The 18,875-nt window shown below is 45.2% G+C and overlaps 1 protein-coding gene across 1 annotated transcript in view; it reads left to right on the top strand.

Moving 5' to 3' along the window:
* Positions 1 to 18,227, top strand: part of brd1a (bromodomain containing 1a) — a gene marked incomplete at its 3' end in the record, with an annotated part of 31,321 nt that extends 13,094 nt beyond the window's left edge. The window contains exons 6-13 of the mRNA XM_083651365.1: positions 1,184 to 1,496; positions 2,209 to 2,529; positions 6,531 to 7,070; positions 13,068 to 13,215; positions 13,674 to 13,807; positions 14,543 to 14,652; positions 15,846 to 16,000; positions 18,044 to 18,227. Of these exons, the coding sequence (XP_083507491.1) occupies positions 1,184 to 1,496; positions 2,209 to 2,529; positions 6,531 to 7,070; positions 13,068 to 13,215; positions 13,674 to 13,807; positions 14,543 to 14,652; positions 15,846 to 16,000; positions 18,044 to 18,227 (1,905 nt within the window). The remainder of the gene's footprint in view (positions 1 to 1,183; positions 1,497 to 2,208; positions 2,530 to 6,530; positions 7,071 to 13,067; positions 13,216 to 13,673; positions 13,808 to 14,542; positions 14,653 to 15,845; positions 16,001 to 18,043) is intronic.
* Between the last annotated feature and the right edge of the window lie 648 nt (positions 18,228 to 18,875).

Genomic DNA, 18,875 nt, shown 5'->3' with positions numbered 1-18,875 from the left:
ATTTCAAAATAATGCTGGGCATTTATCCAACTTTGATTTGATTCATGCTGTCTTTTCCCCCGTTTTCCAGGCTAGCTCGCTCGGTAGAGTATGAGACTCTTCAGATTCAGATTCAGATTCAGATATCTTTATTTGCCATTGTGTAAAACACATAGGAATTTGTTTTGACATTGACAGTGTGCGCATTCCTTAATCTTTTCCACATATAACAACAAGACAACAACACAAACATAGCACAGTGCAGGAGGTATAGATATAAAGTGCAGAGTTAAGGAACATAGTGCAAAAATCGCATGGTCGTAGGTTCAAGCCCCATCTTGGGCGATGGATTGCCTTATGGTATGTTTCAGCTTGAAAGAGTCCAGCCAGACAAATCGCCCTGCTCGTTTTCTTGCTCATTTTGTCCTCTCCAGAGGAGCATGGAAGGGAGAGTACCATACAAATAATAAACAAAGTTCAGTTTATCATAGTCAGAAGAACCTACCTTTTTGTATTATTATTATTCAGATTCCCCCCCCCCATTTTCTCCCCAATTATACTTGGCCAATTTATCCCCATGCTGCCCTATTGGCTGCCCCGGTCGCTGCTCCACCCTCTGCTGATCTGTGGAGAGCCGAGAAGAACATACCTTACCTAGAATACTAAAAGATAAGAGATCTAAATAATCCATCTGAAACAAGTCAGTATCTTTGCCTCCTTGTGTGTGGTGGGCCTTTGTAAATTAAATTATGTGAAGTGTCACACTAGATGGCACAATAACTCATCACAGTACTTTTTTTTTTTAATAGATTGTGAAATTGACACTCATACAGACTGGATCATTTATTTAAACAAGCACAGATCCTGCATCCCACTGTGCTCACCGGGATTCCACCGGGGGCGGCGCGCGCCGGCCCTCACTTTCATTGCGCCATAGGATTTGTTCGACCCCCTGACTCGCATGTTACAGCCACGGCCGGAGTCTGAGTGAAGATTCTTAGTCAATGCCGCCCTCTAGAGGCCATGTGATGAAGCACATCACATTTCCATCCTTGGCTTTCCGTTGCCGTTCCACCTGACTCACCTGACATTGCCGACACTGGCACTGTGGAAAATGCTTCATATGCTTTCGCCAGCACCAAAGAGGACATAATATTCATGTGCATGAGCATTCATAACTAGCCCTCTGTCATCTCTCCTCTAGGTGCCCGACTACCTTGACCACATCAAGCACCCCATGGACTTCTCCACCATGCGGCAGCACCTCGACACCCAGGGCTACAGCAACTTTGAGCAGTTCGAAGACGACTTCAACCTCATCGTCGCCAACTGCATGAAGTACAACTCCAAGGACACCTATTTCCACCGGGCGGCTGTGCGCCTACGTGACCAGGGCGGGGCTTTGCTCAGGAAAGCCCGGCGTGACGCGGAGAGAATGGGTTTTGACGTGAACAGCGGCATGCACCTGGCCGACGCGCCTGAAATCAAAACGCAGACGCCTTTTACTTGGGAGGACGGTAAGGGCAGAAGCAAAGACAAATGCCAGTGTTGAAATGGAGACGGTTGTAAATAGGGCTGAAAGATATTGACCAAAAATCTAATTACGATTATTTGACATAATATTGCAAACTTAAACTGGGACTCATATGATGATGTTATTTTTTGTCATACATTTTTAGAACCTTAAAATTGTCAAAAGGAGAGATTTAGTTAAAATAATTAGATGTCCATGTGCATTCAGATGTTACTATCCCATGTGCAGAATTTACTGAGTTTGAGTATGGTGAAAAGTTTTCACCAATATTGTACTTGATTCTTGGATGAAATATTGCCTGGAGTTCTACAATACCAGACCTCTCTCCTCAACAATTAATTGCAACTTCTGCAATTTGAAAATTGCATTAATTAATTGTTCAGCTCAATTGGTAATCGGGTGGCCAATTTCAAAGAATCGCATCAGTGGCAATGCTAGAGACCATGTTCCTCCCTATCTCTGCAAGCACCAGTCCTGCTGAAGTGTTTTTGAGCCAGACGCTCCAGGGCTGCTGTCCCGTCGCTGACCCTGCACTCTGACCTGCTTAGAGTGTGTGGTCATGTGAACAGAGTGTGTGGTCATGTGAACAGAGACTATCCCTATGGGGCTCAATAAGAGTATCATGCTATAATCGCAAAGAGATGTTGAGCAAAAACAACTCTGCTCCTTCTGATTGTTTTGACTTTGTTCCCCAGTGGACCGCTTACTGGTGCCAGCCAATCGAGAGCATATGCCTCTGGACAAGCAGCTGCAGCAGCTACTGGAGAAGTTTGACCTGACCTGTGCCATGAAGTCCAGCCCCTCCCGCAGCAAGCGCGTCAAGCTGCTCAAAAAGACCATCAACGACGTGCGCAGTGAGATGAGCCTGAAGAGGCTCCTCCCCTCCCACCACCACTGTTCCTCCTCCTTGACTTCCTCCACACCCTCCACACGTCCTTCAGCCTCCTCCCACACAGAATCGAGTAAAGCTACAGAGGAAAGTGTCAAAGCCAATGGACACTTCCCAGATGACGAGGGTATGTATGGCTCTGGTTTGGCTTTACTAACAAGGAGCCAGAGAGAATGTTAATTTTCTGACTGAACATTTCCAAGCTGTTGACGCTGCGCTCGTCAAAGGGAGGCTCTGTGACTTTTACAGGCATCACATGTTGTTCAGTATCACGAAACTCGGGTCAGAGGTCAGGGATCAGCCCCTAACCCAAACTTAGCCTCACAGAGGGAGCAAGTCACATGCCCCTTCCCAGTGTGTCTGGGGGTATATGTATAGTTTGAACTATAACCTATAATAAACAATGTAAGCCCTACCCCCTTTCTGTTCAGGGGAATATCCATCTGCTCTTTAGGGGAAATTGTGATGTTTTATTTACCGGTATTTATTTTTTTATGATTGTGTTGCTTTATGGGATTTTGGAAAGTTCAGTCTCGAGTTGTGAACATTAACACCTCTTTCTCAAAACTAGAAGCAAGAGAGCTTTCTTGATAATGTCATCAACAGATAAAGGAAAACGTGAACAGTGAGCACACTCCAAAAATATATACATATAACTTCGGTGCAGGGCACAAACAATATCAAGTCACAGCAGGAAACGCCAGCACACAAAAGTATTTTTGAAGTTTTAATACCTGTAGTCTGGGTAGGGTTTCGGCACACAGGCCTTCCTCAGTGCCTTCAACCTTCAACCTTCCTCAGTGTCTTCAACCTTCCTCAGTGCCCTCAACACTGAGGAAGGCCTGTGTGCCGAAAGTGTTTGTGCTGTGCTGCTGCCCTACCCAGACTACAGGTATTAAAACTTCAAAAATACTTTTTTGTGTGCTGGCGTTTCCTGCTGTGAATCAACAGATAAAGCCCTTGACTGTCAATTAGATTATTAGTGATATTCATTATTTAGGAGATTTTCCTGAGGCACTGTGGTTCATAATGTTTATTGCCGTTAAAATGTGTCTATAATTGTCAGTAGAACCGCTGCAGGTTTTGTCCTGAGGGCATCATAGATTAAAGCCTTATTTCACTGGTTTCTAGCTTTAGGAGTGAGTTGTTCCTGTTAACAAGATATTGTTTGAACTGTCAAACATAGAAATAGCAGATTTGAATTTTTGCTTCACGCATAGAAGAATGGTTTTGTTTTTATTCAAGAGGAGCATCAATTTTGGTAGGTGAAATTAGGGGTGCACCGATCACGTTTTTTGCCACCGATCACCGATTGCCGATCACCTATGAGAAATATCTGCCCAACCGATCATCGACCGATCACCGATTACCGATTACCGATCACCGATATATATATATATACGCCCTGGGGTGTCCGTAAAAACACGAGGCAGGAGACAGATGGGAGTTCAACCGTTTAGTTGTCAGTTCTCTTCAGTACAGTACAGCAGTATAGGCTCTTTACAGCATTATGACAGGAATAGTAGGATTGTGTGTGGTCTGGAAAAAGGAGGCAATAAAATATACAAACAGGTCAGTAACCAAGCTTGCTGTTATATAGGCCAATTATAGTGATAATTAACAACTAATAATATATAAATGATAATTAGGTAAACTGTAAGTCAGTTACTCTTAAACACCAGTCTTGAACCATGACTAAAGCCAAAGAGCTCCCACTCATAGAACCGGGGTTATGCACAATAACCGTCATACATTGGGATCCGCATCGAACGAACATCAAAACGACCCGCCCATCGAGGCCGAGTTACAGTGTTATAATTAGCAGCACTATGAGTGCGATCTACATAATGGTGACAGGGTTACATGACGGGAGAAACAACAGAATCACAAGCTACACACGAGCTAAACTCCATCTGAGTAGTGGCATTAATTAGCGCAACAGACAATCAAACCGCAAGTGCACGCCTAAACAAACGTTATTGCAATGATTGCAGGTAGATCGATCTAAAACCAAAAGGGAATGCAATACAGGAATATTAACATAATAATGACTTACTGGTTGGTCATATACGCACACATGGAAGAAGGGGATTAGAACATGTTCAACTGTCCAAAGAAAGTAAGAAAGTCCGTCTGAACGGAGCGCACATCCACATACTCAGCCGCACACTTTCGCTTCCTTCAAAGTGCCCGCGGGAACATCAATGCTTGCGTGGAAATTGTCTGTGTGTGCGCGTGCACTACCCCGACTACCACAGTACCACCGTGTCAATCTGGGACTTTAATACACACGGACTTAACAGCATGCAAATGCCTCGGTAGGCGGGAGGACTGGAGGTAACTTCTCTCTGCTGAGTCTGCTCTAATCACCAGCTGATTTGTGTGATTCAAAGACGCAAGGGGTGTGTTGACAGTCTGGTGCGGTGTGTGCATGGAGGTGAGTACACTGACGAAAGCAAAGCGTGTGCTTTGCAACACAATGATATAAACATTAGAGCACAAATATGAAAGTTAAACGATAGACATTGAAGACATGAAAATGGGCTGCCTCATGTTTCTCACATGCAGCATGATCGGCTATGCGATCGGCAACATTAAAGGAATATCGGAAACAGCAGATCACATATTTGAGGTCCAAATCGGCCGATACAGATTGCGTGCCGATCGATCGGTGCACCCCTAGGTGAAATATCAGGAAAGGCAATCAACAAACAGCTACTAGATAAATTGTAGATGTATGTATGTATGTACAGTATATATATATATGGCATGAATTCAATGGGCCGAGGAGGCGCTGAGAGGAAAAGAGAAGGCTTCTTAAACGGTTAAGCGTCAAGCTTCGGTTCTGCCTATGCTCTGCCTATTGTGTGAACGTGCACTTAGGCGTGCATCAAATGTTTTTCAGTACAAGGCGCGGAGTCACGCCGCTCGTCAATGTCAGTTGGGTCAGGCAGTCAAAAATCAAATGAAGCAGAAGGCGGCTGTCCTTCCTGTTTTCATGCTGTTGGATGTGGTGGGACCGGTGGGACAGAGGAAAACAGATGAAAAGCTGATATTAGCAGTCTTTAACTCAGTCACACACACAGCCCTGCTCCTCAGTGCTCCACAAGCACACCAAGCTCTTTGGCCAGACATAGTCTGCCTAGGCCTTTTTGACGCGGCTCGATGCTTCTCTGTGTGATCGCCCCCTAAAGCTCCCTGGACTTACGGGTCATCTGACACAAGAGATCGAGATGCAATCCATCTTCTCCAAACTCAATGTCTAATTAGTCATTGTCCGTTAAAAATCATCAGATGAGTATCGGGTGGTATTTCAAGTCTAGTGCTCTATCATCAGGGAAAAAGTGTAGCGCACGTCCTGATATCGCCGTGTTGGTGTCGTTCCTGGACCAACATTTTTCCCTAGTACGGGCTGGGAAAATCCCACCCCGAACTCATTTGATTGGTCGCCGCAATTGCTTCTTGCTGAAAACGTAAAAGTAAAAAAGATGTGGTTAAGATTAGGGTTAGGGCACTTTTTTCACACCCTAACCCTCATCTTAACCCATTTCTTTCCCTTGCCGCACGTTTTCAGGAAGAAGCAATTGCGGTGACCAATCAAATGAGTTCAGGGCAGGGTTTTCCCAGCCCGTACTAGGAAAAAATGTTGATCCAGGAAAGATACTAATACGGTGATATTAGGAGGTGCAAAGTGTAGCAATGCATCCAAAAGTGTTGTCCTTCTGTAACTGATCCCTGAATGAGCCCCTGCAGCAAACCTGGGTCTCAGAACCAGAATTCCTCCTGAAAACACTGGTAAATCTGATAGACATTGTAGTCGCATCACAGTAGTACTGTGGTATCATACCGAGTCATTGCAGTAGCTTCCTCAGCATTCAATCAGCTCAATAAGCTTTTTTCTATATTTATTGTCATGCTATCGAAACAAGATGTCAAACGCCTTCATTTTATTGTAAATAAAACATTTAGTGTATCGCTGATCCAGGACGAAGAAAAAAAGAGAGAAAAAGACCAGTTATTTGTTTGTAATTACTCGGCAATCACAATGAAAATATTTCAGTTGATGTATAGTCAGAATTCAAACTTTTAACCTTTTCTCTCTCTGCTTTGTTTTATCGCCGCCTACAGGAGACAAGTCTCTTCCTCCTAAACTGGAACCGTCAGACTCCATACCTCCTCTCATCCACTCGGACGGAGACGCAGAGCCTCCCACCCTCAAACCCATCGACGACGCCCCGCACTGCAACGACAAGTTCCTGTCCTCCCCTCCGCGCCTCAACGGCCACACCCACCCCACCTCCCAGAAGCCTTTGTCAGGGGGAGACGTGAGCGGGGTGCCCACCTCGACTCTCGCGGAGCCCTCGGGCGCGGTCGGCCGACGGACTGCCGTGCTCTTCCGCAAGTCGAAGAGCGGCAGCCCCCGCAAGCACCGCAAGGATGCAGACGAAGGAGCGGACGCGGCGGTAGAGGGAGGCCAAGGCAAAGAGGCAGAGGAGGGGGAGGAGAATGGAGACGGCCCACAGCTGGGCTCCAAGTCTTTCCTCTCCGTGGTCATACCCAGGCTAGAGACCCTCCTCCACAGCAGGAAGAGGACGCGCAGCGGGGGCAGGGACAGTGAGGAGGACGGAGTAGGAGAGGGCGAGTCCCCGGTCAAACGACTCGACACAGGTAGGCAGCGTGCAGTCACTTAACATGAGGCCGTCCGCAGTAGTCTGTGTTACACGGTGGTCGGCCAAACACTGAATATATTACTTGCCCACCAGCACCGCTGTTTTTCTTTTCTTTTCTTAAATAGAAATAAACCCCATCTAGTTGATTAGGTTTACTGCCCCCCCCCCCCCCCCCCCCTCCCTTCAAGAGGCCTGGGCCCCGTTCCAATACCCATACTTGTACTTCTTTCTTGTAGTATGTACTGCCGCTGCCCTCACAAAGTATGGATTGTAGTGTGCAGCATGCATGCAAAATGCATACTATTGGGACACACTACATCTGTCATCACGTGAGCTTCCTGAACTCCGACCTCTTGCTCACTTCCGACGACGTCCGCAGCGCCACATTTGAGTTTTTTTTTTTTTTTTTTTTTTTTTTTTTTCAATAAACAAAGTCTGGCAGTAACAAACAGTAGGCCTACATTATACAAAAAATTCAGACTAAACATTTACAAAATTGGAACAGACAATCAAATAAACAAAATAAGTCAGAGATCTAAACAGGAATCAAGATATGCATGTTTTGGTACACACCATGCTTGTTTGGTTTTAACATATTTCAAGGCTTTCTTAAAGTTAATTATCTCATTCATGAACACGCAGCTCAGTCAGTGCGACGTAACTCCAGTAGGTGGCGGTAATGCACAAAAAGTTGTTTGCCAACCGCCATAAAACATTAGAAGAAGAAGAAGAAGACATAACTTCCTGCTGCACAAAGGATTGTGGGGAAGTTTGGCTGAAGCAGCATGCATCGATGCATACTCCGAAATAGGAGCTGATGTAGTACAACATCCTGGTACTCTTGGCATACTGCATCTGACATACTATGTATTGGGACATACTAAATCTTTTTTTGCCTACTAAATAGTATGGGTATTGGAACGGGGCCCTTGACTCTTGCCAGGCTGTCATTGTAAATAAGAATTTGTTCTTAATTGATTTGCCTGGTTAAATAAAAAATAAAATCTTCAGGTATCAGTGCAGCGGTGTCTGCTCCACCACCCGACAAATATATTTTCTTGTTAACTGTCCCCGGTGTCGCCAGTATTTATGTGTTGTCATGTATTTATGAACCGTTGGGAAAATGTCCACACCGCAGCATCCATAACATACATCCTACTTGACAAAACTAAAGAGCCGTAACTGCGAGAGCAACAAAGCTGGGAAGCTTTACTTTATTCATGTTAATTCCCATGTAAAGTTTCCAACTTTGAATGAGAACATGCAGAAAACAGTATATAGGCTACAAACTGTACAGTGTGCACTACATACACACTGTACAGTGTCTATGTAGTGTACAGTACACTGTACATTGTGTATATACTGTACAGTGTACAGTATATGCACTGTACAGTGTGTATGTAGTGTACAGTAGGGCATTCACCGACTAGTCGACTAGTAAAACCACTAGTCGACACTGTGCTTAGTAGTCGACTAGTCGTCATTCTTGGTTTTCCCTCTTTCCACAGTGCAGTGTTAATAATGCAGTACAGCAGATATGCCACTAGGGGGCACTGTGGGTTCCTTGTGACCCTTCCAATTGACGAAGAAGGAGTGCAACAACCATTAACTCATTGGCTGCCAGCCATTTCTGGAAAACGGACGCTCCCAGTGCCAGCCCTTTCAGAGCGTTTTCAGTGATTTCTCAAGACCCACAGAATATTGTGTGATATTACTATGTAAACACCGAACACACCCAAAAACGATGAGACTCTCTTGTATCATCAGCAAAAAAAAGTTTATTTATATCATTTTCCGTTCTTTAGTTATCAGCAGTAGAAGATAGGTTGGTTTCACCAAAAACAGATGTTTCAAACTAGAACCTGAGATAATGAGCCTTTTGTGAAATGAAGCATTTCAAGCACATCACTGACTCTGAAGCTAATATTTTGTGATGTAGTGACACCTCAAATATCTGAACAGTAATTTCCTTCAATAAAACAGCAAAAACAAAGGAATTTTGATGGCAAAATAATATTTTTTAGCTGCAACCAGCAGCGCTGGGCCTGGCCCCTGCGTGCGCAGACCCTACACCTTCTTGCTGGTCTTGATTTACTGCTGGTGGGCATCAGGTATTCCAGCTTGTGTTTGCCAATCTGTCCATCGAGCCTGCTGTCTGGGTCGGTGTTGTATGGTGCCCTGCGTGCCCCACCCCCCTCAACTGCAAACTCCTCCTCCGTGGGAGTGTATCTGGTGGCTCTCTGCTCCACGTTTGCGCGGAACTTTCTGCTGCACGTTTCAAAGTGCGCTGCATCCAGCCTCTATTTTCACAGCGCTCTGCCGTTTTTGTGCGCCGGCTCCCAGCGCTTCCAGCTGAGAATAATTTAACTTTTCAGAAAGACGCTGGTGTCGGGTGCTCCTTTTCTGGCAACTAATCATATGGAGAAACTATCGCAACAGAGACAGAAAGGCTCAATTGTGGGAGCAGATTGGCTGCTGTTCACAGCTAACGTTACAGCATGCATCTGTTTCCGTTTCCCCACGGCTTCTTCTACTCTTTTTTTCTCATCTTTCTCTAATCCGGAGAGCACTGTCGCCACCTAATGGGTCCGTAAAATAGCTTATACACCTTTAAAATCCCCCATACTTTTACATGAGATGCATCAGGCTATGAATCACGCCCCACCGTCAAAAAACGCAATTGACGTCTTTAGACGTCAATTGCACTCTACGTTACTATTTGAATTGACGTCTTTAGACGTCAGTGGCACTCAATGAGTTAATAACAAACCTCACATCACTTTATTTTCGTTTTTATTTTAGAATACTCAATAGCATAAACCATTACTTCATTTTAGTGCGGCCAGTTGTTTGTACGGTGTCAGGAAAGTCACTTTTGATGGATACTAGGAAGCATCCTACCAGACTGTAATGTGGACAGCAGCCCAGGCTAGGTTGCTAACTAACGTTAACGTTACTTAGCGCCCCAAAGCAGGACTACACAGCCAGCAGGATAGCAGTATGGCAGACCTTCAAGTGTAAGTGGAGTTCGTTTTAACCATGCTTTATTAAATGACTAGCTGTCATTACTTAAGTAACGTTACCAATTTGTTTGTGAATAATGCAACGTTTTTTGTTAGCTGGGTTTCACACTTTTAATTTGAAGGCCGAAAAGGGAAATGGTGTGATAGTACATTGAATTGACACTGGTCTGTCAATTCTATCATTTCACACGTACCATTTCCCTTTTTCGTCTTCAAATTAAAAGTGGAAAAACAACGAAACTTTAGCGTGTGAAGCCTCGGCCTATCTGGATTATAAAAGTATAACGTTAGAGAAAACAGCCATCAGCCATGCCGTTTTATACTAATTTATTGCCAAATGCTTTGGGAATCAAGCTTGGTCAGAAAGCTACATCAGTTATACCTGCATCTCAATAGCCCTGCTGCCTGGTTGTATTTGAGACCTTTTGGCGTGAGTTGAGCGTTTTTATTGGGGGGAGAAAAAAACTCAGACTAGTCGACTACTCGACTACCTTTAGGGACAACTAGTCGACTAGTAAAATTCACTAGTCGTGAATGCCCTAGTGTACAGTGTACAGTATATACACTGTACAGTGTGTATGTAGTGTACAGTACACTATACAGTGTGTATATACTGTACAGTGTACAGTATATACACATATAACTTCTTTCTCTCTTAAAAAAAAAAAAAAACTAACCTGAACTAAACTTGAACTGTTCCTTCAGAAGTTGTAATTGTCATAGACTGTGTTGCATAGTTGATTGCTCTATTGCTGACAAAAATGTGTTATTGTAAGTCGCTTTGGATAAAAGCGTCTGCCAAATGACGTAATGTAATGTAATGTAATGTTTTCAAAGTGTGGGAGAGTGAGCCTGCCCTCAGAGAACATATAGACAGCTGTGCGCCCCCCCCCCCCCCATACCCCACTCAGTATTGCTATTATTACTATTATTGTTGTATGTTCCACTCAGGCATAAAAACAAGTTCCAAAAAGGCTGTAAACATATTTAACCTATATTCTTTAAGAAAAAAAAACATATTTATTCTTCTTTTTTCAAATATTTTCTTTTAAACATCTTTATCCATAATCATGTTTTAACACATCTTTATTACACTCAGATCAACTCCTCCCACATTTATGTTTAGATTGTGGGAAAATAATGTAACCCTGCAGTCCAATAACTCAACTGAAAACAGTCCCACCAAACTAAATCATCACTGCGCACCAGTGCACTGCTTTTCATATGCTGCCTATCACTGTCTCAGCATTGTGTGTCAATCCTCTCAGCAATGCATGGCACAGCATAGCGTTTATTTTCATATCACGTCTCAACACTGTGCATAAATCCTGTACATGTGTGTTCACGGCAATAATCTGATACATTTTGCCTCTTGAATTTGCTCGCCCCTACTTTAGTGGCAACAAAGAGTCTGCGTATTTGATGTGCATAGACGCATGATGCGGGGAATACATGCAGATCATCCTCTGCCTGCTGCTTTGACCGGTACTTGCTTTTAATCAATGCTCAATGCAGAAAACCCGCTGAAGGGGGTGAGCACCAAGGTTATAATAGTTTTGGATTTTTTCATTAGTTTTTATTTTTATTAGTTTTGACTTTTTGTTTTTAATTTGTTTGTTCCATTTTCTGCTCACACCAGACGTCTGCTCGCTCTCACTGTAGGTACTGCACCACACACCAGACGTCTGCTCTCTCTCACTGTAGGTACTGCACCACACACTAGACGTCTGCTCTCTCTCACTGTAGGTACTACACCACACACCAGACGTCTGCTCTCTCTCACTGTAGGTACTACACCACACACTAGACGTCTGCTCTCTCTCACTGTAGGTACTACACCATACACTAGACGTCTGCTCTCTCTCACTGTAGGTACTACACCACACACCAGACGTCTGCTCTCTCTCACTGTAGGTACTACACCACACACTAGACGTCTGCTCTCTCTCACTGTAGGTACTACACCACACACCAGACGTCTGCTCGCTCTCACTGTAGGTACTACACCACACACCAGACGTCTGCTCGCTCTCACTGTAGGTACTACACCACACACCAGACGTCTGCTCTCTCTCACTGTAGGTACTACACCACACACCAGATGTCTGCTCTCTCTCACTGTAGGTACTACACCATACACTAGACGTCTGCTCTCTCTCACTGTAGGTACTACACCACACACCAGACGTCTGCTCGCTCTCACTGTAGGTACTACACCACACACTAGACGTCTGCTCTCTCTCACTGTAGGTACTACACCATACACCAGACGTCTGCTCTCTCTCACTGTAGGTACTACACCACACACCAGACGTCTGCTCGCTCTCACTGTAGGTACTGCACCACACACCAGACGTCTGCTCTCTCTCACTGTAGGTACTACACCACACACTAGACGTCTGCTCTCTCTCACTGTAGGTACTACACCACACACCAGACGTCTGCTCTCTCTCACTGTAGGTACTACACCACACACCAGACGTCTGCTCTCTCTCACTGTAGGTACTACACCACACACTAGACGTCTGCTCTCTCTCACTGTAGGTACTACACCATACACTAGACGTCTGCTCTCTCTCACTGTAGGTACTACACCACACACTAGACGTCTGCTCTCTCTCACTGTAGGTACTACACCACACACTAGACGTCTGCTCTCTCTCACTGTAGGTACTACACCACACACTAGACGTCTGCTCGCTCTCACTGTAGGTACTACACCACACACCAGACGTCTGCTCTCTCTCACTGTAGGTACTACACCACACACCAGACGTCTGCTCTCTCTCACTGTAGGTACTACACCACACACTAGACGTCTGCTCTCTCTCACTGTAGGTACTACACCACACACCAGACGTCTGCTCGCTCTCACTGTAGGTACTACACCATACACCAGACATCTGCTCATTTACTGTACAGTGTACAGTATATTGCTGATTGGTTTTGTATGTGTTGCCTCCTACTTTCAGGCCTGTCCAATGGCTTCCTGGAGGAGGAGGAGGAGGAGGAGGAGGAGGAGGAGAAGGAGCTAGAAGCCAGTAGACCCGTGGAGCCACGGAGACGCTGTGCCTCAGAGTCGTCCATCTCCTCCTGTAGCAGCCTGCCAGGCAGCACCAGGTAATCCGGGGGGGGTTGTTTTAATGGCCTTAGTAAGTAAACATGTTACAAACAAAATGTGTCTTTGTGCAGTATGCAGCGCAGCTGCACTGTTGTACTGGTTATAAACATCAACAAAATCATGAGTATTCTGAATTACAGAGGACTCTGAACATTCAAATGACATTTTAATGCTTTTTCATCAGCAATTTCCAACTTTTTTGATATTTATTATCAACATTGACTGGTGATGACATGGTGATGATGGCAGTGATGATGGTGCAAACAAGGCCACAGTTTATCACCACAGTTTTTACCATACACAAAATCTAGCAATATGTTGTTTAATGTAAAATAAAAAATAAAATAAATAAACATTATGACCTTGCCTACATCAGTTCTTGCAGATGCACAACACTCAAATGTATGCATACCACCAAGATGACTCCGTCGTATGGTTGTGGCTCTTTTGGTTCTAGCACCACTCTCAGTCTTCCAAAATGTGGGAAGGGGAAACCCGCCTTGGTCCGGAGGAACACTGTGGACGACAAGAGCGAGCTAATAGCCTGCATCGAAAACGGCAACTTTGCAAAAGCCGCTCGCATTGCCGCCGGTAGGTTTGGCTTCTGATCATTTCGCATTGTCTGAAGAAACTGCATGTACAGTATGTGTGCGTGAGTCTCCGCATTTTGCATACAGGCTGAATATCAGAATCACTTCACATGATTTTGTCTTGATGTCACTTGATGAATTCAAATAAAAATACAATATTGATTATACATATTAGTCAGTTTTGTACATGAGCCCAAACACACATGAACTAAGTCTGTATTGTCTATAATCCATCGATTTGATTTGGTCAGAGTTGATCAGTAGATGTCATGATAATAATCCAAATTAGCATCTGCATTCTGCAGTGAAATATATTGTGTGGCCTGTTAGCATGCTTGTGTTGTTTCATGGTTGTTTATTTCAAGACATGCAAATGTGGTCTTATATGTCATGGCAACAGTAGCATTAACAAGGTGTTTGCAGACACCTGCTATTCATATGCCCATTAGAAGCAGGGCTGGAAATAAACAGCAGCTACCAGCCAAATGAACAGATGAATTGGCAGTGGCTGCTAAGTGTTTCTTCTCCACCAGACACTGTGGCACATAACCAGTCAGCATCTGGAGGTTCTGTCCTAATATCAAATCCATATTTGGCTAGTTAAATGGTAGAAGTGGCTGATCAATTTCAAATGTTGTCGTTCACTGTGGCTCGTGCCCTGACCGCTAGGGCAGTCACTTGAAGCATGGCTTTAGAAAAGCTCATAACTTGTTTGCTGTTGTTCCTGCTTCCATAGAGGTTGGCAACAGCAATATTTGGATGCCCGCTAGTGCTGCAACAGTTGCGCTGGAACCCCTAAAGCTAGTTTGGGCCAAATGTAGTGGATACCCTTCCTACCCTGCCTTGGTGAGTGTGCGTTTGTGCCAATGAATGCATGACAATCAGTGTCAACATGAAATGAAATGTCTTTTTTGCTCCAAAGTGCCTTTCCTTTGGAATCTCTCTGGGGGGGGGGGTGTACTATATTTACCTAGATATGACAGTTATCCCACAGGTTTTGAAGCAGTAGTCCACTGTGTTAGTCCACTGTTTATAATGAAAGGCTCCTCTAGGTGGCAGCATTTCATTATAAACCAGTTTAATGTGACCTTAGCTTGAAAGGGGGGGGTGTATTTCTTATGACCACAAGCGTGTGTGTGTGTGTGTGTGTGTGTGTGTGTGTGTGTGTGTGTGTGTGTGGACTGTGGATGCATGTTAGAGTGTGCTTGTGTGTGTGTGTGGACTGTGGATGCATGTTAGTGTGTGCTTGTGTGTGTGTGTGTGTGTGTGGACTGTGGATGCATGTTAGAGTGTGCTTGTGTGTGTGTGTGTGGACTGTGGATGCATGTTAGAGTGTGCTTGTGTGTGTGTGGACTGTGGATGCATGTTAGTGTGTGCTTGTGTGTGTGTGTGGACTGTGGATGCATGTTAGAGTGTGCTTGTGTGTGTGTGTGGACTGTGGATGCATGTTAGAGTGTGCTTGTGTGTGTGTGTGGACTGTGGATGCATGTTAGAGTGTGCTTGTGTGGACTGTGGATGCATGTTAGAGTGTGCTTGTGTGTGTGTGTGTGTGTGTGGACTGTGGATGCATGTTAGTGTGTGTGTGGGTGGACTGTGGATGCATGTCAGAGTGTGTGCTTGTGTGTGTGTGTGTGTGTGTGTGCGTGCGCGTGCGTGTGCGTGGACTGTGGATGCATGTTAGAGTGTGTGCTTGTGTCTGTGTGTGTGTGTGTGTGTGTGGGTGGACTGTGGATGCATGTCAGAGTGTGTGCTTGTGTGTGTGTGTGTGTGTGTGTGTGTGTGTGTGTGGACTGTGGATGCATGTCAGAGTGTGTGTGTGTGTGTGTGTGTGTGTGTGTGTGTGGACTGTGGATGCATGTTAGAGTGTGTGCTTGTGTGTGTGTATGTGTGTGTGTGTGTGTGCAAGCATGTGTGCTTGTGTGCCGGTAACCTTGTGTGTAATTCCACAGCTTTGCTCATATAATATGCACGTGCACCTTTGGGCATGCGTTTGCATTCACAAGCACGCGTGTAACTCCTCCCCCTCTGTTGTGGTGCAGATCATAGACCCCCACATGCCGCGGGTGGGCTGCCAGCACAACGGGGTGTCCATCCCCATGCCGCCTATGGACGTGCTCCGCATCGGGGAGCAGATGCAGTACAAGGCCGAAGAGCAACTCTACCTCGTCCTCTTCTTCGACAACAAGCGCAGCTGGTGAGTGCTGCAGTCTGTGGGAAGCATTTAAGCCGGTGGAGGCTTCTACAAGGGTAAACCGTCACCCTGCCTCTCACCAGTCATTATTCTCTTGTGGCTGCATGACATACTGTACATTGGAGAGAGAGAGACGACAAATAGCGTTCGCTTCGTAGGCTTTTTGAAAATGTTGCCCCGGCTCCATCAGCGGTGAAATGTTTCTCAGCACTGAACAGTGAATAGCGGTAGTGTATCTATCACACTGTTTACCTACACAGAGAGAGAGAGAGACAGACAGAGAGAGTACCATTACAAAATAATATTCTACATGTTGCAGTGCCGATTCGACGAATGAAACTTGAAAGGGTTTATTCCTGCGTGTAGTACCAGCCGTGGCCAGGGGGGGGCTTTGTGTTTTCAGGTTGTGCCTCCGTCCCTCCGGCCAATTCCCGTTAATGTGATATCTGAGGAACGCCTTGAAGGGATTTCTTCAAATTTGGCTCAAGCGTCCGTCCACTAATACTACTACTGTGTCACTAATCCGTCCACTCAAGGATGAAGTGATTAGACTTTGCTGGTCAAAGCTCAAGGTCACTGTGACCTCATGCACACCCCATTCTCATGAACGTGATATCTCAGGAATGCGTGGAGTGAATTTCACTACATGACATGGTTCTCACTGGAAATTATTCACTGGTATCATACATGTCAATGTAGTGATAATGTCTATTTGACACACACAAAATACAGTTAATAACCTTTTAGTAAATTCTTCAAAGTCTTACATATATTTTCTAAGTCTGGGAAGACATGGATGTAAACTGCAACTTGACTTGTTGGCGGAGGCATACAACCACCGCAAAGCAGTTATTTTAGTTTGTTACAGGAGGTTTTTCTGTTTTGAAATTGGTGAATTTCCCAGGTTTAGCATTGGTAGAATTCTCCTCCTACTACTACTATTACTTACTACCTGCTTCTTACTACCTGCTTACTACTATTACTTACTACCTGCTTCCCACTGTCTGCAGATGACTCGTATGTCATATGCCTACCCCACACTACAGGATTTTCAAATCCTTGAAGATTATAAAAATCTTGAGAGCCCACACACTACAGGACAGAGAGAGCCGATTTTTTTACATTTCAATCTTGGGACACACACACAATCGCGTCTGTTCAAACGCAACCCCACACACTAGAAGATTATGCCGAAGATTCACCTTGGAAGTAGGGCTCGACGTTAACTTTTAAAATGCCTATTCAGTGTGCGCACCGGGTGTAGTAGTGTCATTTCGTGTTCTAAACAAATTTTATTTTTTGTTTTTATAATGCATTTGCACTGAAAGGATTTGTTTAACTAATATTTCCGCGGACAGCCGCGTCCATTCGGGGTGTAGGCCTACTGTGCACGGCCAGGCGAAAACCGTCTGCACAGGTGTCTTGTGGAGGGGCGCGTCTGCTGATTTGACTCACTTTTCCGTGCGGACACTCGCCGATGCGGGAAGCTGAGACCTAAGCGCTTGTTGTAGGCTACATGCTTTGCAGTATAGCATTTAGTTTTCCGTCCCATTCAAAGACGCACGGGTATTTCACCTCGATGACAATTTCCTCGTTCTTTGTTTCTGTGCGGGGCTGCGAGCGGACGCGGACCAGATTATTTTGCGAAAAACTGTAATGGAAACGCAGCTACTACTGGCTCTCTGCTCAAGATGCAATCGCCTGTCGGGTTGTAAATATCTAACATGTTAGATATGCCCGATTCACAATCGGGAAGAGGCAGTCTTCCCGATTGTGAATCTTTGAACCCCACACACTACAGGATCATTTGGGAAGATTATCTGCCCGACGCGCTTCAAATCGGGAGCACCCCCGAGAAAATCGGGAGGGGGGAATCTTGGCCATAATCTTGCAAATTATCCTGTAGTGTGGGGTAGGCAATAGTCACATTAGGCAGTAGGTAGTAATTGTCTTACTACTACTGCTATTGAGTCTGCTGCTCATACTGCTGTTGCTATGACTTACAGCATTGTCAATGCCACCCCCACCCCCCACCCCCACCACCAGGCAGTGGCTTCCTAGATCCAAGATGGTTCCTCTGGGGATGGACAAGACCATCGACAAGATCAAGATGATGGAGGGGCGAACATCCAGCATCCGCAAGGCTGTCCAGATTGCCTTCAACCGTGCCATGAACCACCTGAGCATAGTGCAGGACGAGCCAGTCAGTGACCTCAGTGATGTGGACTGATGACACTTGCATACTCTCTCACACACACACACACACACACACACACACACTCTCCTGTACCACCTACCTTCTCCCCTCTGTCTCTGCAGAAGACTCAAAATGTTTACTGGTCACCTGCTGTAACAGGCGGTGCCTCTCCTCTTCCGTTCCTTCTCATACACACTCCTATCATTTGCCGATCTGATACGGCTGCTGCTTAAATGAATGTGCCCATCTCTCCTCTCCATCTCCATTCTTCTAACTGTGCTGCCCAAAGACTGCTCCCCACCACAGCTCCTGCTGTATCTCACCACTCCCTCCTCCTGTTCCCCACCACAGCTCCTGCTGTATCTCACCACTCCCTCCTCCTGCTCCCCACCACAGCTCCTGCTGTATCTCACCACTCCACCGTTCCCCACCATGATTGTCATTTCCATTCATCTAATTCCAGGCAAAAAGCTATCTGTTGATTTAATGTTTCGTTATTTGTGCATGACTAAATCTGTGAGGCTTGTGGTGATGTCACTCACTAGTAGGCAGATGCTGGTAAATTTCTCCACTCGACTAGCTGCCACTTTGGCATGCAGCTAACCAGGATTTGAAGGTCTTATGTCATATTTAAAAATGTAAATGTGTTAAGCAGGGCTTTTCAAGGTCTGAGACTGTGGG

The sequence above is a fragment of the Poromitra crassiceps genome (genome assembly GCF_964638095.1).
Source record: "Poromitra crassiceps genome assembly, chromosome: 2".
Taxonomy (NCBI): domain Eukaryota; kingdom Metazoa; phylum Chordata; class Actinopteri; order Beryciformes; family Melamphaidae; genus Poromitra; species Poromitra crassiceps.
This window is presented reverse-complemented; position numbering and strand designations above follow the sequence as displayed.